The sequence below is a fragment of the Strix uralensis genome, chromosome 4, assembly GCF_047716275.1.
Source record: "Strix uralensis isolate ZFMK-TIS-50842 chromosome 4, bStrUra1, whole genome shotgun sequence".
Classification (NCBI taxonomy): domain Eukaryota; kingdom Metazoa; phylum Chordata; class Aves; order Strigiformes; family Strigidae; genus Strix; species Strix uralensis.
Genome location: NC_133975.1, coordinates 114566595 through 114590420, shown reverse-complemented (window position 1 = coordinate 114590420; position 23826 = coordinate 114566595). Strand labels below are relative to the sequence as shown.

Genomic DNA, 23826 nt, shown 5'->3' with positions numbered 1-23826 from the left:
ATTAAACAGAAAGCATTTTGTATTTTTACTTACTAAATGTGAGAACTTAAAATACCTTAAATTTCAACTATTTGAAATTTCTTTTACTTTCTTAACTAGACACTGTTAGAAAGTGATTGACAAAATATTGAAACTCTTGATTTTTATAATTTTGATTTTGTAAATTTTTTCCAAATCTCTTCAGTTGTCACTTATTTTAACATTATGCTGCAGGATAAATGTGCATGAAGATCAACAGTATGTATACAAGTATACAATCTCCATTGTACCGCTTTATAGATCCTTTTAGATTCTGCATGGGAGATCCTTTATAATTTATTTTAAATAAGGCTTCCTTTAAGAGCCTAAAAATAAATTCAGATATCACAGAAGGCGAAAAAAAGGAATACAACTCTCCATTTTTAAGAGCTTCAAAACTTGGCACAAATAGTTTTTAAGTACATTTCTGAGATTTGTTGTTGAAATCACATAGTTTAAAAATTTGTCTGCAGGCTTCTTATTTCACTAGGAAGATGTGGTTTGATTGAAATATTGGAACTCTTGATAGGACTACTGTTTTGTACCAAAAATGTTTCTTATTCTTTCAAATACATAAACAGGAGATGAAAGGAAATTGTGCAGTGTCTGTAAAGAGTTCGAGATTTTAATGTACTGATGGTAGGATGGCAAAAGCCTATCCAAGTTTTCAAACTGTTCCGGGATTTCAGCATGGAAATGATCACTAAGCTTTTGAAATCTCATTCTTAAAGTAATGTAATAGTGCTGCAGTAACACATGATCAGAGAATTACATTTTAGTTCTGGTTTCATCATTTAATTGCAGAAGGAATGGAATGTTCTGAAAGTTAATTTTTTTTCATTTACTGGAGCTAAAAATAAAATTTCTGTTTTCATGCCTGCACAAAAGATAAATAAAATATACTTATTGAAAGAATCCCAGTAGCAATCATGGCTAAGAATAAGCTAAAAATTCCATATTTTGAAGAATTTTGATTGAAGGCCAGGAATGGAAATGGTCCGATTAATCTGACATGTGCATAAAATCAATCAGCAATAGACATTGCAGATTAAGATTAATTAAGAAAACAAAAAACAACCACACAAAAAAGTCATACAGTGGGGTTATTAAAGAACATCCAGCCCAGAGGAGTGTTCTTCCTAGACCATATCAGTTGGTCTGGAGTGACCTTTGAAAGGTTGATTGTATTTCATGTACACTTTAATCCTTCACAGTGAAGCTCTTGGTGTTCTTGTTAACTCCGACATAAGTGTATAATCTTTTTTGCAGCCTTTACTACAATGGTCACATGCAGTTTACAAGCTAATTACTGTATGTTTAATTTTAAATTTCTTCCAATTTCATTGGAAGTGCTACTTTTTTCCTGTGGTATGACAGGAAGTGAAGTGTTAGGAAAAATAGCTCTGTGCCAATCATTATTTTGCATATTCCTGCCATTATATCCTTTAGTTTCCTTTCTTAATTTAGAGCCAATCCCAATTCTTTCAAGATTTCCTAATATGGTCATTATTCCAGGCTGCTAGTTATGCTGCTGCTTTTATAGGTCCCTTCTGTTTTGTTTTGATTATTTAGTTAGTTAGTTAGTTTAGTTTTTTAACCTGGGTTTACCAGAACTGAACAGAACTTTACATATATACTTTTCTAATAGGGACAAATTTATAGCATGCTTTTTAATACATTTATTTTAAGGGTGCTTTGCTTAGTTTTTAAACTTGTCATCTCTCCTGATGTTAGGTTTATAGAAATTATATTCAAGATTTTCCACTAAGCTTTGCAACATACTTCAAGTTTGAATTTAATCTAAAATTGTAAAGATTATATGAATATTTTCAAGGAGAGGAAATGTAGATATCTTTAATATAGGCAGTTTAGAAACAGAAACATTTATTTTAAATAAACTTCTTTTGCAGTTGAAGCTGTAAATGTTAAAAGGGCTTCAATCCTGTGGAAGAGGCAAGGAATCACCAGAGTTGAACTGCTTGTGAGTGATGGGGGAGGAGAAGAGGAAAAGTGTGCCTGTCTGTTTTTACAGGCAGACTAAATCCGCTATTCATATTGCAATGCAGTGGAATCTTATTTGTATATGTTCATGAAGTGAGGCTGACACTCAGAAGAGTTGAATCTGAAATAAAAGTTCTGTTCACCAAACTGTAACCTGGCATTCCTTTGAGTCAGTTCAAACGTTATCCTGTTACCAGCATAGTGGCTATAGTAATTTATGCATTAGATCATTCTTAAGGATCTGAATAGATGTTTATGGATTTTTTTGCTGGCTTTTTTAGACTTCAGTTCCACTGCATTAAGTACTAATAAACATCCCTCAAAATCTGCTGGAAAATTGAATTTGTCTGAAGGCTTTTTGCTGTGGAGTAGGTTTTTGTTATTGATGCATATCTAGGGGTTGGATGGCTTATCACTGCTTTTAATTACACTTCTTCCACTAGAAGTGGAAGCATCATTTTTGTGCATATGTATCAGTTACAAACTAGAAGAGAAGATAATTTAAGAGCATAATTTTAGTGGTAATGTAGGGAATATTTCTGGCTACCCAGAAAGCTGGTTGATCCGCTTTAAATTTCCCCTTTGTTCACTAACTGTACAGAGATTTTCTTTTAAGCCAAGAAATCAAGTTTTTGTAGAGGATTAAGTGACTGTCTTTCAGGTATGCATTATCTTGTATGAAAACCCAGAAAATGTTTGAAACTTAACTTAGTCTAACTGCTATTGGGAAAAAAAAAAAAATAAAGTGGCAATAGTCTGACTGGAAGAATGTTATTTTATTTCTCTATTAAGACACAAATCTGAAATTAATGTTTTCTTTCAAAGTGTACATGATTTTAGTAAAGAATCAAACTACATACCCTTTTTTCACCTGGGAGCAGAGGAGCATTTCAGTTTAGAAATGAGTAATGAAGAAGTTGAGGAAACTCTTCTAAAATGTGTTCATAAACATAGGGTTTATGTGCTTTTTAAAAAATATTATGAAATATGTAACTTTAAATGTCTTTCAAGCTGATTACCCAACTTCTTTTTAGTCTAGTAGTTGCTTTGTAATTTCAGCTTGCAGGAGTTTAAAGTCCTGATGTTGTTCCAAGAAAAGCTGTAAGCACAGGAACTTTGGCATTAATACTTTAACATAACTATTTTCAAGTAAAATGCCCCTGAGAGAGAAAGGACAGTAATTTATGTACCCAGTAAGTCTTCTATCCTAGTATTTGCTTTGTATTCATGTTATGAAATAAACAAGACAAATTGTAAATGTTTTTTATTTTTGAGGTAGTAGTGTTCAGAAATACACTGGAAGTGTATGCTCTTAAAGCAAAAGAGCTTTCTGGTTGAAGTCTAAAATCAGGTGGGAGTCATGTGAAAACCAGACTTAGCTAGCTATCAGAGCTCTTTTTTGTGTCTTCTCTTATATTTCACTCTCTCTCCAAGGGTATTGCTCTGTCAGGATCCAGGCTCCAGACTGCAATTTGGTCTAGTCTCCATCATGGTTCACATGCTGAATCAAAGCCTGAGGAACCTGGCCAGATCTGTACTCCTCATGGTGGCATTGCCTGTGCTGGCACAGCTGCAGTGAAGCAAGACCTTCCCAGTCTTCTCCATTAAGTTGTTTCTCATAGACTGGCTTTTTCTCAACAGAAAATCAACCCCCCAAAAACCAAAACAAAACAACTCAACCAGTTTTTCTGCATATAATTTATTTTTATGGGCTTACAAAATGTTTGACAAGCACAACAAAAACCCCAACTCCTTAGAGTTACTCATGTATAGGACTTGTCTACATAGAAGTTGTTTCTTTATCTATTTTTCTTTTTCCACCGTAGCATAAATAGGAATAGCATAGCAATATAGTTGTCATGTTAGTAAGTGAGGGAAAGTGAATGGAAGCCAGTCTGTAAGTGCTTCTGTTGCACGTATATACCTATACAGTGCTCACAGCTGGAGATTTTACAGTGATGAAATCCATAAGAGAAGGAATTATGTAAATACTTAAATGCACATGAAGATACTGTATGACTAGCTGTCCACTGTATTAAAATACAGTGCTAGCTACACATCACTGTCTGAAATCTGTTGAGGTCTTGTTGCATATCCTACATCTATCTCAAAACCAATTGGTCATTATGTGAAGAATAGAAAGTAAGATGAAATTCAAAAACATTGAACTCCTATGAAGTATCTCATTCTTTACATGTGACATGTCACTGCTGTATTGGGAAGTAAACTAAATTAATTCTGTTCTAGTTTTCAAAACAACTTTGTCCTGGAGATAACTGGTTTCATGTTTGTGTGGTTTGGAAACTAAGGCAGAATATATTCAAAATAGAGACAAAAATCACTGTTTTACAGTGGCTAACAAAAATGAGTTTTCAAAGGATAGTTTAATATCTGTCAAATCAGATGCTTGCCACATCCTTGATTAATACACTGTTCTTACTCATACGGGGGGAAATTATTATTCCCTCAGATATTCGTATAAAGTCATCTGTCAAGAATGCTTTCTCTTTCAGTCCTTGTTGTGTGTTTATTGCTCACAATTTTGTCTTCAATTCAAGAGTTTAAAATAAGATTCCATTGTGAAGTTACAGATAGGAACTCTGGCAGTTTTATGTGGAGGACTAAGGTGGATATAAACATGAAGAAATCACTTTTATTCAAAATAATCTCAAATAACTTTTGTAATAATTAGTTATACAAAGCACACTGAAAGAGTTATGTTAGTATCCGAGTTCATGTTGAATTTTGATATTAATAATTTGCAGTTGGAATTCTGACTCTAGCTCACTTTTTCCCAGAAGATACTTAGCATTTTTTAGCCCCTGTACTACAAGACTTGCTGATTGTGGCTGTTGCTTGTGTTTGCAAGTATCACATTCAAGGTTTTGGTTTTATGTTGTGTTGTGATGGGCAGCAAACAAAATGGTATTGGATCCTTAAACTGGGGAGGGAATACTTAGTGCACTTCCCCTGCTCCCCCCATAATGCTTGCTTTACTGCTGTATTTAATGCTCTTGGTTTTATTTCCTTCTCTGGTTTTCATATTGTTCTGAAAAACACTGCTTTGCATGCCAGAAGTTTTTAATTTCTTTTTCTTCTTTTTGTCCCTTCCCTTGCAATTTGTACGATATGGATTCATAGGATCTCACAGGTTGAAAGGGGGTCCGAGGGGCCATTTGGGCCAAACCCTTGCTCAGAACATGGCTGGTGTAGAGCAGCTTGCTCAGGGCCTTGCCCAGTTGTTCTGCATGTTGCCCAAGATGGAGGTTCAGATTCTGAAGTTTAGGACTTGGGTGTGTTGTGAACAATATTCATGAGATATATCACCTGAATGTGAGTTGCAGTAACCTACAACTAATTAAGGCTTTTGAGTGAGTTTCTGTTAATACCGATTTTTCTTTACAGAACAGTTAGTTATTGTACTGGATGATAGCTATTTTCACCAAGAAAAAGATTTTGTTCTATGAACGTAGCATTTGGCCATTTCTGTTAAAGCTTTAGTAATAGTTTAACGTTTCAGTATTTTGAATTACTGCTTGCTAATTACATCGGTTATTTTTTCATGTTGAAATTGTATTTTTGAACTGATTAAAAATGATTGAAGCTGCCAATTTTAACTGCAAAAATGTTAATTGACCCTGTTAACTTTAAAAGGAGGAAGTTAGCAGGTAGGAGAACTAATTGGTGCCAGATTTCTTTATGATAGTAGTAGAAAGTGATTTGCTAAACCTTAAGGTAAGTTTGCCAAGAAAAGAGTGCATGTATTTCGGTCGTAGTAGTAATGAAGGGAAGTGGCTCTTGGAAGAACTAGGAGACTAATTATGTACAGACCTTTAAAAACCCCACAAAAAACCCCTAGTACTAAAAGACAATTTGTCTTTATTTTAAATACTAGTAACTTTTCGTAAGCTATTTTTGCAAAGAGTTATGAAATTACTTTATTTGACACTTCAACTCTACCCTTGTAAGCTGTAGGCAGTGCTGTAGCAATCAAATTGTACCAGTGTGTTTATATATTCAGAAATCAGTGAACAGAAGACTGGTACACACTAAGAAAAGCTGAGTACTGTGCAGGTGTTTGATGCTATGTGTGTCTGTTTTCATTTGTTACTGAGATTAAAGGCCTTTGAAAACTCATTGATTCTATCAAAGTATCCATTACTCAAATTATTTCCTTGTCACTGGCCAAGCAATTTACAAAGTTGTTTCTAATTTTTTAAGATAAAAAGCGTTATTAGACTGACCATGGTGAGTATTCACTGCTGTGAATACCTTGGAGACATAATACATATTGCAGAAATGCTAGCAACTGGTTGAAGCTTGAAAAGCATGCAGGCTTTACTTTTATGTTTTCAGGTGAATACTGGAAAATTCCCCTTCCTGCCTCCTGATTTTCACATCCTTTCCTTTTAAAATATGCAACGGGCAAGATAATGTGTTATACAGCTGGTTTATTGAGTTTTCTCCCAGTTTTCTCTGGGTCTGGTACACCTCTTAGATCTGACCTTTTCTGCCTCCCAAATTCTCTTTCCAATGCTAGCCCACTGTCCCAAATGACATTTTTCTGAACTCCCATTTGATACACTGTATTTTAAGGTGAAAGTAACACTTCCTTCTCTGGGAATATGGTAGTGCCCTTGTACATTTTATTTCTTTCCTGTGCATAAGCGTAGTGCATATGTATAAATAATTTTGACAAAGTTTCAGGGCCTTTCTGTTTACCAAATCCCCATGTTACTGCAGCATGGGTATTTTAAAACAGTTTTTTTGGAAACAAGTAGCTCCTCAGAGATTACATTCAGAAGCATGTCTGGTAAGCAACTCTGAAGTGAAGTAATCTGATTTACTTCACTGGGATATTTTTATAAGACTATTGGCAAGATGTTTTATAGAGGTTGTCTCATGTTCTCTTTCCTGAAAGAAGTGTTGCTGTAAGCCTCATGCTTAGGAGTGCTATATGAATTCTTATCTGCAATGAATGGAGGAGGAGTATAAAGAAAGGTGATTACTAATAAATATTCTGTTTGTATGTTTTGAAGTATTTGCACAGGCTTTTCTTTCCAAAAAGTGCTGTCCCCGTTGTCGCATTTTGTGTGTTGTATATAGTATGAATTTGGAGAGTTTGGGTTCTCTCTCCCTGCCTTTCCCCAAGTTAATGTATTCGGTTACATTGAACACTGGTTCATGATTAATTTGAAGAATATAAAAATAAAAAGACAACTTAGTAAGCATTTTCAGAATTGCCATTGTGTGCAAAAGAGGAAAGGAAATCTTGTCCTCCATTTTACTTTGTTTTAGCATAACAACCTGATAGCAAATACAAGAGTTGGCAATAAGAGGACAAAACTCTAATTAACTATACTGATGAATAAATGGCACATGAACAACTTAAAGTAGTGGAAAACTGTGCATGTTCGTCTGATTTTAACATCTCTAGGTCTACCAGAAGCAGTATCTTCAAAATTAAACATATCCAGGGTTACCAAGAGAATTAGAAAATCAACAGTGAGATAACCTCTTAATTTGGTTCTTTTTTTATTCTTCGTCCCCTGATTCAGTTTTGCTACCATTCTTCACACTTAGCGTATTGCTGTTTTCACACTCTGTCCAATATGTTATTCATTGGTTTTCATGTTGGACAGGCGTACAATGTCAGTGAATCCCACCTTCACAACTCAGCTTTATTCTTCATAGGTGTTGCCCCTAGTTTGCTTTCATCGCAAGGGTGGCTCTGTACTCCTCTCACCCTTTCTCTTCGGTGTCACCACTGGGATGGCTGAACCACACACAGTACTCAGGGTTTGGCCCTGTTTGTTGTTGCTCAGCACTGTCTCTGATTAAATATTTGCTCTGTTGCTTCAGATTAGCTCTTTGGGTTCTATCAAGTGTTACACTTTGATGCATCCCAGCTGTTTTGTTGCTGCTTAAAGTCTTGCATCTTACTTCCTGTATGGTTTCTGCTGCTGATTTCTGACCTTTGAATCTTTAATGCAGGTTGTAAAACCATGCCCCTGTTGGTCTCTGCTGAAATTCTCTGTGCTTTATCATCCTTGATATTAAACTGAGTGACCTCCTAGGTCTTCAGTTTGGTATTGTAAACAAAATCACTGTTGAGGCTGCCCATGCTTCCTTCTAGTTTTGTAGGAGTTTTTATGTTTTGTTTTAAATATAGATGAAATAACTCTATATAGAATTTATGACCATACAAATTGACTGATGTGTAATACAGTATTAAATATTTACCAGAGTAAATTCTATTTACTTTATTCCCTCTGTTAACTTACTTAGTAAAAGTTTATGGCATGTTTAGCACTTTTTTCTTGTGAATTTAAGAATGGGCTTTTTTTGTTTATTATTTTCTTTGGCACCTTCTTAACCTACCCCCATTTCTTCCTCTGACTAGACCTCTGCTTGAAGGGAGAAGCTTGCAAAATAATAGGAGGTAAAGCGCAAGACTGCTGATGCGCTCTGTCTCCAGTAACAGAAGTCCTTTTGTGAATCCAGTCCTTGTGCCTTAGTAGTTGAATCTGGTACTTAAGTGTATACATATATACATGTATATAGTGAATTGTATATATACACTACATGAAGGGATATTCTGAGGAAGAGCTGAGGTGGTGTCAGGAGGAACAGTAAACAAAATATGTAGTGTCCTGGCACTGTAGATTGGAGTTACCTGCTCTCATCTTCCCCATACCTACACTCCTGACATGCATTTTTCTTGTTTGCTTTTTGCTGGCTCAGGTATTTGTTTGGCTCTTCTGTGGAGTCATTTAATTCTCCAAAACAGCAGAAAACAAACAGCAAAGAAATTACAGCTTTTCTGTCATTTTACTGAGGCAAACTGATTCACTGGAAGGTGTGATAATGGCTGGTGTGACTGAGAAAAGTGATAGGACCGTGCAGGTGAGAGTAGGAAGATGTGAAGAAGGAAGAATGGTGGGAAAAGGAATCAAACACCAAGAGAGGAGAATGGGGAGAATGAGACCTTCCTCTTTCAGAGATAGACTTAGCTACCAGTGGAACTGGAGTCTAGGCAGTATTTTCATTTTGAATGCATGAATGCAAGAATTGCTGCTTGATTGGGCTGTTTCAAATACTTAGGCTTGCGTAGCCGTAATGGCACACTGAAGATGTTTCATTTATAAGCCTAAACATCAATCAAGAACCTTCAAGCATCAAGCAAATATGATCTTCTGTAGTGAATTTGAGATACTTGGGATTTTTCTTTCTACATGAGTTAACAATGGGTAAAATGAGAAGTGTATCATGATGATTTTTTTTTAAGTGTGCTTAAAAAAAGTATAGTTTAAATTATGGCAGGAAATAAAGGATTTTCTGCATGTAATTCAGAAAGTAATACCCAGTGATAATGTTTTGTGGAAGTTATACAGTATTGTGAGAATATTCAAAGTATAAGTAGAAAAGGAAGAGAGGGAAAACAGAACTGAGTGAAGCTGCAACAGTGTTGCCTTTTGAAGATAGATACCTAAACCTTACCAGGATGTTTGCTTGAGGTGACTTCAATTGCATTAGATCCATTATTTTTCTAATTGTGGATAAAATTATGCTTCCCCCCACCCTCCTTAAAGCTGAGGAGCATCTCAAAAACCATCTGAAGCATCATCAGTTGTACAGAAGCCTTGTCCATTTGATGTCAGGCCTTTATTAAAGTTATTGCAGAAAGCCATAGAACTTCATTTTAATTTATTATTTTTTTAAAGTCATCTTTGTAGGGGTGTATAAAGCAATTGCTCTAGGATGGTAAGTAGCATGCCTCGCTATGAGACTGTTGTTCTCTTACTGCTGAAGAGTTAATCTCTTGTCAATTTCTTGCTTTTTGCTTGTATAGTAACTTGATTCATTGTAAAATAATTTCTGGTCTTAATACTGTGTAAATTACTATTAATTGGCCAAAAGTTATTAGCTAGAGTGTATGGATTTAAATCAGTGGGGTTTTTTTTGTAAACATGTCAGTCATACCAAAGTTACCGAAATGCCACTGTTATGATTGGCATGTGTATCAAGAGTTTTGCCTGCCCTTCCTCCTTACCTTTAAAACAAATACCTTTCTTTTCTTTGCTATTTGTATTCTTGAGAGAAAAACCCAAACTTTAAAACTTACAATGTACCATTGAGTTTACAAACATTGCATTTCTTTTTCTGTATACAAATACAGAGAGAAAGAGAGAAGGAGAGAGAATGTGCATTTGGGAAGTGGGCTCAGTTCCAAAAGCAATTTCTGTTTCATCACTTTGATCAAGCAATCAACATCTCGTTATTGGCTTCTCTCCTTTTAAAACATGAATATTTTCTAAGCGAAATACTGTAAGGTAATAGTTAGGCTAGTATAAGTAACTTAACCTGTTCACTGACGTGTCTCTGGATATACTTTTCTCTCTTAAATGGGAGAATTACTGACAATTTAGCCAACAAATCGCAGAGCAGGTAAGGTTTGGTCTAAGCTCACTAAGCAAAAATGTATTTTCATCCCATGTTTAATCTATAAAAGGCAATGATAGACTAAATATTTAGGGTTTTTAATTGATAAGCATAAGGGAAACGCCTAACAAAGCTGTTCTCACACTAATGCAGAAGATATTATCAAAATACGCTGTAAATACAAAGTAAATTAATCTTACCAACCTTTCTGAGGTTAAATTTAAACATTTCTTTTGTAGCCTGTTTTGAGTATATTGTGATTAGACCTCACTCCCTTTTTTATAAGGCATCGTGTTTGATTTTTTTTTTTCCTAACATCTTTCAAATATAGACTGCTTCTTATTGAGCAGTTTCATTTTTTTCTGCTTTTTTTTTTTTTTGGTGTGTGTTTTTAAAAACACAAAGATAAGTATTTGTCTCAGGTGTAAGGTTTGTCCGGACCACTAATGCCAAAACATTGTCGTGTCTGACGCCAAACAGGTTTTTTAAAGCTAAGAGGCTTCTTGGTGGTGATGATGACAAAATCTGTGCCAAAAGTTTCGTACTGCTGACCTACATACTTATATTCAGGTCTTCTGATCCTGCATTGAAAGTTTGTCCTTATTGCCCCATAATTTTCATCCTGCACTTTCCTTGTATCATATCTACAGTTATTGATCTCTCTCTCTGCTTAGGAGTGAGCACCTTTGCTTAGGTACAGTTAAAATACTTTCATTATTCTAAACACAAGTGCTGCCTGAAGTTTTCAAAGGAGCATAAAAGTTGATCTTGCATCACAATAATTAATTAGGTTCTAACATAAATTGTTGGAGTTTAGGGTGCAAATATGTAGACACAAGGATCAAATTAGCCCGAAGGGCATCAATCCGAATAGACTTTCAATAGTAGATTGTACCTTTGAATCCTGGTTCTCAGTCTCTAACTGGTATAGTGCTACCTACAGTCAAAGAAGCTTTGTTTTTTTCTTGAAGATTTAAAGCAGCAAACATTTTAATTAGTCTTTAAAAACTAGGAAGATGCAATTCAAAGGGCTTGCCTCAAGCATGTTCTGATGGGAGGCAGTCATATAAACACATGTATGTAACAAGCAGTGGTGTATCTATGGGCTGTCTTTGTCTTGTCTGAAATTACTGAAAACGTGTCAACTCTGAGTGCATGTTAATGTACCTTAAAATTTCTTGTCTTGAGAAGGAAAGGGATCTCAAAGTCGTTTACAGACACTGTGGGACATTGTTTTCTAAGTTAACCTGCCCTTTTGCTCTGGCATTCAATCAGCATGGGCGGAACTCCTAACATGAAGGCACATCGTAGTGAAAAGCAGGTAAAAGTTATGTGCTTCCTAGGCTAGGCAGGAAAAGTATGTGCCAGAATAGCCACCACCCTCTTCTCCGCAATATTACAGACTGTTAACAAATACAGGAAATGTACTTTGCTAAAAGCAATGCAGTGTGGAGATCTACCATATTGTTCATGGTATATTTTGCTTCATTACTTGTTTCTCAAAGCATTTAACTCAATTATTGGGTGATTTAGATTTTAGTTTGAAGTGTTTGTGGTTTTTTAGTATACTTTTGTATTGTGCTTGTGTTCACTTGTGCAGTGGATCAGTGTTAAATGCTTTATGAAGCAAACTTAATTCTGTATTTTAAGTTTTTTTTTTCTTGTATGATCTTACTGCTTTTTCCATGATACAGTAGAACTTCAGTCACAAGTTTCAAACCCTTGAAGATGCTTATAAAAATGTAATAGGTAGCTAATAAACAACCTGTCAGAAAGTTCTTAAGGACTTTTAAAAGAAGTTGCATACTTTTTCATAAAGGTGTTTTTTTTTCTGTTCTTGTAACACATGAAAAGAAGTAAACTTCATATGGAAAGAAATGCTAATTCCTAAAATTGCATAAAGATTTAAATGATTGTGCTTTGAAGTTCTACTACATAGTATATATTTCATCTGTACTGGGAAATCAGTGTTTCAAGCTGACAAGTTCTTGCTCTTTTTTGGCAGTTTTGCAGGGAACATTTCATTTTTTTGGCAACTCTGGGTTTTTAGATCTTGTTATGAGGACACATCTGTGACTTTGCAATACAGTCCTTGAGAGAAAGCTCCATTCATGGGAAATATGCACTTAGAGGACTTAAAGCTGGGATTCCAGTGGTCTGGTTTTGGCTCTCTAAAATATTTGGCATGTGGTATTACTGAATGGTATGTATTTTGGCTTTCCAAAGGTGCTGAAGGTATCCAGCTTCCATTGAGTTCAGAGTTTTTCTTAAAATTTGGCCTACTGACTTTCTGTACTTACTTTATTAGTATATGAAGTTGGTGTAATATTCATTAGCTATTAAGAGGCCTGCCTGTATGAAATATATAAATAAATATAATCTTTCATGCAGCTGTTTCCATGTTAGATGTATACACAAGATTAATGTTCTTTAATATATACTAACTGGTCACTATATGGTCAAGCTCTGCTGTAATGTGGGCTTTTTACAAACAATCGTTATTTCTTGTGTGACTGGTGATTATTTCTATTTAACCAGCTTGTGTCTTTGACATAGCTTTCAACCTGTTCATACAGGTTTTGTTATTTGGAAATGCTAGTTCTTTTTAAATGAGCTTATATATAAATATTTTAGAAGGTGAACTTGTACTAGTAAAAGATATCTGTGTGCTGGAGACTAAAGTCTCTGAAATATGCTGATAATTCTTTATTATATAAAACAGAGCAGAGATGACCTCTGTCATGTAATCTGAAGAATGAAATAAATGAGTAGGTCTCTAGGTAAAGTGATAAGACTTCTACAGTTCTACAAGATCTCTTGCATCAAACACTGGTTTCAGGTATTCTGTAACTAAATTTGAAGAAAAGATCTGTGTAAACCTGCTGGCTTTTTTGGAATTTGTACAAAGTTGCAATTCAGAAGATCAGTAATTTAAATATATTTATAAATAAAGACATCAGAGTGAGGAAGGCAATTTCAACATCAGCTTTATAGTGCAGTGCAATAGTGCTTATACTTATGAAAAGCTTACACAATATGTAATATTTCTTTTCTCTTTGAACCCGTGTTAGGTAAATATTATGCAACTTGCACATAAAATCACATCTTAAGATAATACAACTATATAACATAACAGCAATGATTTAACACAAAACACGCTTTTGATCAAATAATTATATTTTGCAAATAAACTTTGAATAGTGAAATGACTATCCTAGGTTATGTATTGAGGTTGCAGAGTTCAGTTGTTCAGCTCAGCAAAAAGGCAAACCAAGCTCGTCACCGGTTTAAAGACAAACTGTATTAATATAAAAAAAAAAATCTGCAATTGCTTTTAAGTGCAGTAGAATAACAGATAGCTGAATTAACTGATACAGAGATGAGAAAAAGATAAAGCTGTAAGACCATTCAAAACAATCTATTGTTTGAGAAGAAAATTCACATCTGCTAAAATTGCTAGTATGAATGATGTCTTCTCTCTGAGGGTCTTGAATCTCTTTGCAAAAGCCATTCAGGCAGCAGAAGTAGAATCAGCATAGACAAAGAAACTTGAGTTGCAAAAGCCACACCAAAAGCCAGCTGGAGTCAAGAACAGAACACTGATCCCCCAGTCCTCTTCTGGCCACACGGAGGGCCTTGCTGTGCTCTTTCCTCTCTGAAAAGGAGCTTGAAATTTTACATTACTTTCACTGAGGATTACAAGATTTACTCCTTATTTATTTCCCTATTTTAAGGTGTCAAGAGGTAGCTAAAATGGAATGATTTGGGTTTTTTTTTTTTTCCAAAGTCTATACTTTGAAGCCTAATGTAATTGAAAATTAAAACCATTGTACTAGCGAAGCCAACTTCAGTTTTGGTTTTTTCCCTTTTTGGGGTGGTCACTCCTTATACTTTTCCTTGCTTTCTCTTGAACTATCTACTGATCATGAAAATATTTATTTTTTCAATAAAGTAACAAGGAATATTGTTATAGTAATCAGTGATGGGTTTCCCAGATGAAAATATCTATAGATCTATGTATCTGTATATCTATATCTCTCTCATAGAAAGGTGATGATGATATGCGGGGGGAAAAATATGATAGCATGTATTTTAACAACTTTATTGAGTAATATATTAAGGTGTTACTACATCCAAGTTGGAATACTGTCAAATTCTATGTTTATATACAGGAACTTGACAAGAGGAGTTGGTAGATTTAGAGAGTTACTGAGAGCTGTCGAAACAAGAACTACACAAAATCTGCGAATGGTAAGTTATATTAAACCATATTCCTGTTGCTGCATCTGAATTTTAGTAGGTAGGTAAAGCGTAAATATAGTGGATGAGTTAGAGACAAATAATCAGATACACAGCGTATTGATCAGGATCTGTTATCCACTGCTTTATAAGGTTACATTTCCTAGCTTATGTGAATGATTAAAATAAAAGGAATGCTTGACACCCTGTCTTTCCCCTGTTTCTCTTTCCTGTTTGTGGTTATGGTTAAAACCTGATTGGTCTCTGACTGACCATACTTTCAAACTTAATCATAATTGCCCTATTTATGACTTACTACAATTTCACAAGAGTGGTGTTTCCTGGTTTTGTAAGGTAATGGGAGTAAGGACAAAGGGCAGTGTCTTCATGTGTGTTCTTTTTAGTTGGAAGTTACCATTTCTTTTTTTTTGGGATAAAGCCTTTTTAAGGAAACATTAAAAGCAAAATCATGAAGATTTGTTATTTATATTGTCAGAAAAGAAGCCTTTACCAAAAGAGTGATGTATCTTTTTTGCATCTTTTATATAATAAAAGGCCAAGGCTTTTATCTTTTGCTGTAATGTAGTGATTTTCAAAATGTCCTAGATTAGTTTCCTAATATTAGGTCTTTAAAACTTCCAGAGTGGTAATGATGAAGGTAATTGATTTCTTACTTCATTTAATAACTGTTTCCTAGTAAGGATATTAAAATTATTAAATAATATACTTTCAGTGGAGAGGGATAATGTTGCAAACCTTAACAGAATAAAAGATGAAGGGCTTCTTATGCTATAGGAGTTAAGGTGGAAGATGCAGATCATATGGTGCTGTCCGTGGTTTAAACATTACACATCTGTTGCTAGGAAATCCTGCCAATTCTGATGCAAATGTAGATCTTGCCTACTTTCTACTGTGCTGGTACTAATCTCTGAGTTTTCATCATCGAGATACGTAGTCATGCAGCTTGTATGCATACATATTAAACATTAAAGACGAGATTAACCTGATGGTTATGGATTATAGGATGACTTCAAAGCTTTAAATTAATTTTATTTACTTAAATAATATTTATTTAAGTATTTCTACACTTAAATATATTGTGCCAAGAATAGTTGGTCAAAAGAAACTTTTTCATGCTGATCTACAACCTCATTTCACTCTTGCTGAGCCTTACCAACAGTAGCAAAAACCAGCATCTTCAAGTACAAGTTGTTAGAAGCCCAGTCAGTTGGGGTTTGGACTATAACTGTCTGTGGTGGGTTGACCTTGGCTGGCTGATAGATGCCCACCCAGCTGCTTTCTCACTCCCCTTCCTTAACATGACCAGGAGAAAATAAGATAGAAAAATTTCTGGGTTGAGGTAAATACAAGGAGTTTGCTTACCAGTTAATGTCGTGGGCAAAACAGACTTGACTTGGGAGAAATTAATTTATTGTCAATTAAAAGAGAGTGGGATGGTGAGAAACAAAGATTAAAACTAAAACACCTTCACCCCACCCTCTTTCCCAGGTTCAACTTCAGTCCTTCATTTTTGACTCTTCTACCTTGTCTTCCTACACTCCCACTCCCCAGTGGTGCATGGCAGGTGGAGGGTGGTGGTGAGTCCATAATAGTCCCTCTCTGCCTTTCCTTACTCCTCACACTGTTCTCCTGCTCCAGCACAGGGTCCCTCCCATGAGCTGCATTTACTTCAGGGAATATCAGCCTGCTCCACCATCATCCTTTCAGCGGGCTGCAGTGTGGACATCTGCTCCACTGTGGTCCTCTCCGCAGACTACAGGGAAATATCTGTTCCACTGTGGTCTCTCCCACAGAAACATCTGCTTCAGGCCTGGAGAGGCAGTAGAGGTTATTGAGCACAAAAATATCTGAAAATATACCCGGATGTGCTCCACTCTTAGAAGCAACAGTTGGTGTTGTTGATACTTTCAGAAGTATCTGGATCTAACTGATAACACTGAAAAATTGTTTGTTATTGCCATTTTTTTTCTTCGTGTTTAGAGAATTGAACTGGCTACTTCTACCTTTCAAACAGCAGTATGCCTGGTTTTTTGGATGTTTTACAATAACAGGAAATATATTCTACACGACTAGTGTTCATTAGAAATAATCCATGCGGTTTTGAAGAGTTTGTATTCAGCCTTTCTAAGGAAAATATTTATCTTTCATTTTTACAGACGATAGCAAGACAACTGGCTGAAATTTTGTTACGAGGCATGTGTGAACAGAGTTATTGGAATCCACTAGAAGATCCTCCTCACCAATCACCCCTAGATGATCCGCTTCGAAAAGGTTCAAATACTAAGAATTATGCGCTCAGTAGAAGACCGCGGGTATACACTGGAGAAAAGTATGGCTGAATTTATACCTCTCTTGTTTCTATAGTCACAATTGTTACCCAGTGCACTGGGTAATTTAGTTTATATCTTTGAATACATAGAAGGAATTGGGCAATGTGAATGGGAATGTTTCTTATGCTCTGTGTGTGTATATATATATATTCCCTGAAGAGAACTAGGGAAACAACATGCTACTTCAACAAGTTTGCACTGTATGCACAAGACCTCTTGTTCTCAATTCTCAAAATATTTTTTTTTGGTTCCGTAGTGGGGTATATGGTAGAGTCAATATCTGTTATTATACCTGAGATACAAAACAAAACATGAACTGGATGGCAAATCTGAGATCGCACATTTTAAAAGTTGTGTGCTGTTTCTAGACCTCTATTCTGTTTTATCATAGAAAGGAAAGAGTTAGCAATACGGAGATTCAAGTTTATCCCTGAAACGTAAAAAACCAAAACATATCTATCAATTTATCTAGCAGTTTCTAAGGTAGTTTATTTTCCAAGGCAGCTACCTTTTAATCTTCTTAGGTTACTTTTGGTATTTCTCTATGATGCCACCTTTTTGTTGAGTTTTATTCTTTCAGTGATTCAGCTAAGTGGTGTGCTATGGATCATTTCTGTGTAGTATATCCCACGGTTAATTCTAGAGTAGCTTTGGTGTGTATCCCTTCCTTCCTGAAAATGCATGGGTTTTTTTCAAAACTGATCACCATTAGTGTGATACGTGGATAGCCATTTCCTTGAATTTGAACTTTTTCTTAAAAGTTAATAGCTTGTTATTTGTTTGTATCTGATCAAATGAAAAATGGTTTCTAAGGTAGGATTCCTTAGACACACTCTGACAGTGCCAGAAATATATATTGACAAAATTTTGCACGTTATTGCAGCCTTTGGGTGTCACTTACTGCCTGAAAGTAATATGCTTCTGTCAGAGCATACTGGTGAAATCTTAACCATTTGCCACTGTCTTTTTAAAATTATTTTTTTTATGTCATTGATACTAAATTTGATCCGATGAAACTTTGTTGCATGCTTGTTTTACATAATCTGCAACCTTTGCACTGCTCTACTTGTATTCTACCCACAAGTCCTTATGGGGTCTTGTATTTTGCATATGTATATTTAATATAGTCAACAACTATTGGTTACTTGTTTTGATACATGCTGGAAAGCACTGTGAGCCAGAGAACTGAGAAATAGATTGTAGCAGTGGGGATAATGATCTGGCCAAGATTATGATTTGCTGTAGTAGGACAGTGCTGAGTAATGCAGACGGAGAAGATTGAAATCCCATTTAAACTTAAGAAAAAAATTTTACAGAAGAGGTTGTGGAGTCTGGAGAATATCGCTGGAGATATTTAAAATCCAACTGAATGTGGTCCTGGGCAATCCTGGGATTTGTTTTTTGTGTATGTTGGGAACTGTTAATGTTGGGTTGATGGTTGGACTGGATGATCTTCAAGGTCTTTTCCAACCTAGACAATTCTGTGATTCTGTTTGTGAGAGAGAGTGAATGAATGAATTCCTACCAGTCATGTACCCAATGCAGATTACTGTTTTCTGTCCACCAGCACAGAAGAGTATTCAGAAGGCATCCAGTGTTCAGAGAAAGCAATAAGGTTTGCAAACTAGTCCCATGCAAGCCTTCAGTATTAAGTCATAAGGAAGTGTACTTCATTAAAAACAAATATTTTACCCGCTTGGAAGTAACAGTGGTTGTGGCAAGCAGGCAGAGATTGCCATGGCTCTATTTAAAAATATTCACAGTTATTGAATGCTTCAGGAAAACAATTTTTAAGCATATCTAATGAAAGCCTAATGGAAGTATTTATCCACATATTGCTTAAAATACAAAAGTTGTCTGGTTCTTGTGAGAGAGTTTCTTGTTGCTGACATTTGAATCAGGGGTGTAGATTCAGCTCAGATTAGGTGCCAAAAGCTAGTTAAACTATGGGTACAGTTCTTACAGTTGTCAAATTATGTGCAATTTTGGGATATTTGAATGTGTTCAACTCTGACAGCTGTGGTGGTTTTGTTCTCTTACTGTGTTTGACCAACTTTTCTGAAATGCAAATTTAGAGCATCGCAAAGAAATGCGTTTTAACCAGTCGTTTTTTCTATGCAAGTTACTCTGTTCACTTTTCTGGAAATTTTCCAGTTTTTGCAGTACTCTTACTATATTTGTGTAAACTACTCCTAAAAGTAATGCGTTCTAATTCAACAATTAAATTCTTGTTTTGAACAGCATCTTTTGTCCTCAAGAAAATACAGAAGAAGCCTTACTGTTGCTGCTTATTAGTGAATCTATGGTGGGTAAAATAGAGCAAATGTATGTGTGCTATAGGTGTGTGTGTTTTCCTTGGGTTTTTTTAAATGAGAATAGAACCGTTTTTGTCATGCCTTACTTTGACTTCTGTTTCATCTTCTGTTAGGAAAGCAGGCAGTTACTTTTGAAACTCAAGCTTCTGTTCCTCTGAGCCAGCAAGATGAGGTCTGCAAGTGTTATGAATAGGAGTTTTTCTCCTTTAGAGTGGCTGAACCTAGCCTCCTTCTAACCATAGGCAGGTGAACACAAAGCCGAGTCTTTCATTTGACATTACTTATCAGTATGAACCACTGTTAGACCAGGTGGTTGCCATTCAGACAGACTCAAAATGTAAGATTTTTTGTTGGAAAAAGCAAATCAAAAACTACTAGATGAGCATAATAAACATACCCAAAAATATTGTCCGTTAAACCTCAGATGTCACTCCAATTTATAAATTATTTTTAATGATACTGGTATTCAGCCTTTGCTACTGGATTTTATTTTTGTTTAATGTCCTCATTTCCTCAATAGGTGATTCCTTTTAATGGACTACTTGTGCCTTTTATCAGTCTTTCATATTTTCCTCTAGTATGATTTTACTAGTCATCTACCAACTGTCATGTACTGACATTCTCATACCAGGTCAGTTTTATGTTCTCAGTGGCAGAAATGAAAAGCTGAAGCTGGAATTTTTGCTGTTTTTTTAAATGGAGGGATGGAACCTCTAGAAGCTGAGTCATCACATAGTCTGTCTCGCTGCACATCAATGAGACTTAGTCTTTTAAGTTCTGTAGGTGATTCAAATGTTTTCATGCTCTGGCATAATTTTGATTTTGATACAGTTAAATAGGATCAGAACATTTTAGTGAACATGTCCTATTTGAACTATTTTAAAGTGGCAAAAATTTACATTGTAGTGCGAGCTACTTTCCTCATTCCTAGTGATTTGCCTTGCAATGTTCAGGACAAAATTTGTCAACAGAAAACTAGACTGAGCAAACATTTCTACATATCATGTGTTGGTTTTGCTGCAGTATATTCTTATCACTGAAAGGGACTGCCTGTGCCTCTGTAAGGTGCCTGAGCAGTTCACGGAGATATACAGAATTCTGATGTGAACTGTGGTCGTAGTGTGAAGTGGAAGCAGTCCCAGTTCTGCAGGATCTGACTACTGATTACTGTATTTGAATATGTATTCCCTTGCATATCAGCATTAAGAAGCAAAAAACCAAAAGTACTGCCCTATTAAGTCTCATTTCATGTTACTTAGAGCTTTTCCTTTGTGAATTAGATCCACCTAATTATATCAAATGCTTGTCACTGTAGAGCATATACCCTTAGCAAGCTTTCAGTATATTTTTCTTTACAAGTAATTATTGCAGGTTGTCTGAGGCAAAAGAGTTTGTTTCGGGGGAGTATAAAATCTTTCACATTTGGCTAAATCAATTGTTCAGATTAGTTGGGGGGGGGAACGGCAAAGATTGGGCATAAAAATATTCATCACTACAAACTTACCTTTCTGAGAGTTGTGAGCTGTTACTTCAGCTTCAGTGCATACTAATTTTCTAGCTGTAGTATTTATGAAGTAGTAGGTAATTTATGATTTTGAAACCAGTATTTGGGAAAGAAATAGCAGTTACAGAAGTTTGAGTAATCATTCTGAGATGGTATTGTGTTCTTACAGTAGTATGATCCCTTCCTTGCATTAGTATGAATTACTGAAAACACAGATAAGGTTTCAAGACTCCTGTCCCTCAAGAACTTACTCAAGTACATATTGGAAAGCAGAATGAGGATCTGACACATAAGTAGCATTTTGTGTAAGTAAAAGTAATCAAATCACTGTGTATATACAAGCCCTAAATCATACTGCTAGTTTCAGTGAAGTGGTGCACTCTAACATCATAACTTCGTATTTGGATTAGATCTAGTGCAACATATATCCAGAAAATGGAATCTTGCTAGTGGATAACAAATGTTGCTTTTGTGTCACCTTGAGTTGCCTTAATTTCCAAATTCAGAAAGGATGCTGTGAGTAAGATTTAAATTGTAATATTTATGAAAGAAATGCTCTGGGAAAGATAGTTCTGTGCTTTTCAAGTGTTCCGCTGCTCTTATAGGTACATTTCAGAGTACTCTTTTAGCCACATGATTGCTGCTACAGTGTATTGTCATACCTAGTGAGGAACGTCAGCTGCAACTCTGCCATTGCTCTTACCATTAAGATGTCCTTGTATTCTATCTGTTGCAAAGTATAGACCAGCCTTTACTTATCTAGGCAGGAATTAGTAGGAAGGCGGGATCTGAAGGACTGACATCTTCACATTACAGTGTGTGTACATAACAGAATCACAGAATGATTGAGGTTGGAAGGGACTTCTGGAGGTCATTTTGTTCAACTCCCCTGCTCAAGCAGTGCCACCTGGAGCAGGCTGCATCTGTATCCAGATGCCTTTTGAATATTTTCAAGGAGGGAGAATCCACAACCTCCCTGGGCGACCTGTGCCAGTGCTCAGTCCCCCTCACAGTGAAAACGTGTTTCCTGATGTTCAGAGGGAACCTTCTGTGTTTCAGTTTGTGTTAATTGCCTCTGGTCCTGTTACTAGGCACCACTGAAAAGAGCCTGGCTCCCCCTTCTTTGTACCTTCCCTTCAGGTATTTATATACATTGATAAGGCCCTCCCCCCGAGCTTTCTCTTCTCCAGACTGAAGAGTCACAGCTCTCTAAGCCTTTCCTCATAGAAGAGATAGTCCAGTCCCTTATTCATCCTAGTGGTCATTTGTTGGACTGTCCCCAGTAGCTCCATATCTCTCTTGTTCTGGGGAGCCCTGAACTGGATGCAGTACTGCATGTGTGGCCTCACCAGTGCTGAACAGAGGGGAAGGATTGTCTCCCTCAACCTGCTGGCAACACTCCCTCTCATGCAGCACAGGATGCCACTGGCCTTCTTTCCAGCAAGGGCACATTGCTGGCTCCTGTTCAACTTGGTGTCCCCCCAGGTCCTTTTCTGTGAAGCTGCTCTCCATCTGGGTGGCCCCCAGCTTGTACTGGTGCCTGGGGTTGTTCCTTCCCAGGTGCAGGACTTTGCACTTCCAAGTCTTTGTTGAAGCCTTTGATGACGTTCCTGTCAACTCATTCTTCCAGCCTGTTGAGGACCCTCTGGATGGCAGCACAGCCCTTTGGCAGGCCAATTCCCCCTCCTAGTTCTGTATCATCAGCAAACTTGCTGAGGGTACACTCTGCCCCATCATCCAGATCATTAATGAAGATTTTGAACAGGATCTGGCCTAGTATCAGTCTCTGGGGTATACTGCTAGTTACTGGCCTCCAACTAGACTTTGTTTCACTGATCACCACCTCCTGGGCTCAGCCTTACATGTTACTCTGAGCTGGTGGTAAAATGGCTGAGCATATCCTTTCTTCCACTGTGGGTGAACTAGGTTATACTGCTCACATTTGCCTCGGACTTAAAGTATGTACAGGGTAAGTGTGGCCAGCTGACACATTGTGGTTTAACTAATTGTGACTTTATTGTGTCTGAGACTGTGGCAGTTCTGAAACACTGAGTACTTAAGTTTGTACATACATTCCTTTTTAAAATTACGCAGAAAATGATTGTTCAAATGTATAAGATACCTTTAATGCTACCATTAATACTACCTTTAATACTACTTTAAAACTGCCAGATATACTGGCATTTGTACCAATGAGAATATTAAACATCAAGAAATCTAGAAGTAGATAAGAGATCAAGATAAGGTATTTTCAGAGGCTCGATGGTATAGTGGGAGAAGTACTGGGTAGTTCAATATAGGCAGTCTTAGCTACCTTCTTTGCTTTTTACCAAGATTTCTTTGTGAACATGGTCAATTCATATAATCCACTTCTAGCCCAGCTTTCTTCCTTCTCAAAAGGAAAAGTTTAATTAAGGAATTAGGTTTGCAACGTGCTTGTCACAAAACTGGATTGAAAGTACAAAGCCTTACTGCAAACGTGGCCTGATTCCAAACCTGTGCTCAGAACCAGGGACAGTTTTCACTTCTCACTAGTAACTCCTGAAGGTGGTTCTGTGGTTATCCTGGGCAGGTCATCACGTGCGAGTGAGAGGATAGTGTCATAATGTTATGAAGAGAAAAGAAATTGATTGCCTTATTTTACAAAAGCTGGAATAGAGGATTTGATGATCCTTCTAATATGTTTTACTAGCATACAAAAAAGAAAATACAATTTTAAAGATTCATATAAGTTATATTTTAAAAAAAACTTATTTGGTTTCTGAGAACTCTTCAATAATTTTAAATACGTTACCTAATTTATGTAATTAGAATCAAGTAATTAAAAATAGAACCATATAGAAACATAAATCTTGCCACTAATAAAATTGGTGATCTTGCTGTCTATAAATTAGTAGCAGATACTGTCTCTCCGTATCACCTGTATCAACTGCTGTCAGTCTGAATAGAACAGTAG

At 36.2% G+C, this 23826-nt stretch overlaps 1 protein-coding gene across 9 annotated transcripts in view; it reads left to right on the top strand.

Annotated features, from left to right (window-relative positions):
* Positions 1-23826, top strand: part of TTC7B (tetratricopeptide repeat domain 7B) — a 146588-nt gene that overhangs the window by 39059 nt on the left and 83703 nt on the right. For 8 of the 9 annotated variants that reach the window (XR_012628942.1, XM_074868596.1, XM_074868594.1 and 5 more), the window contains 3 exons: positions 14634-14712; positions 16878-17050; positions 19293-19356. Coding sequence is in view for 8 of the 9 variants with exons in the window: in XM_074868596.1 (XP_074724697.1) it covers positions 14634-14712; positions 16878-17050; positions 19293-19356 (316 nt within the window). In the remaining variant the exon portion in view is untranslated. Of the gene's footprint in view, positions 1-14633; positions 14713-16877; positions 17051-19292; positions 19357-23826 lie in introns of those variants that run through there. The other variant, XM_074868598.1, reaches the window with a different exon arrangement.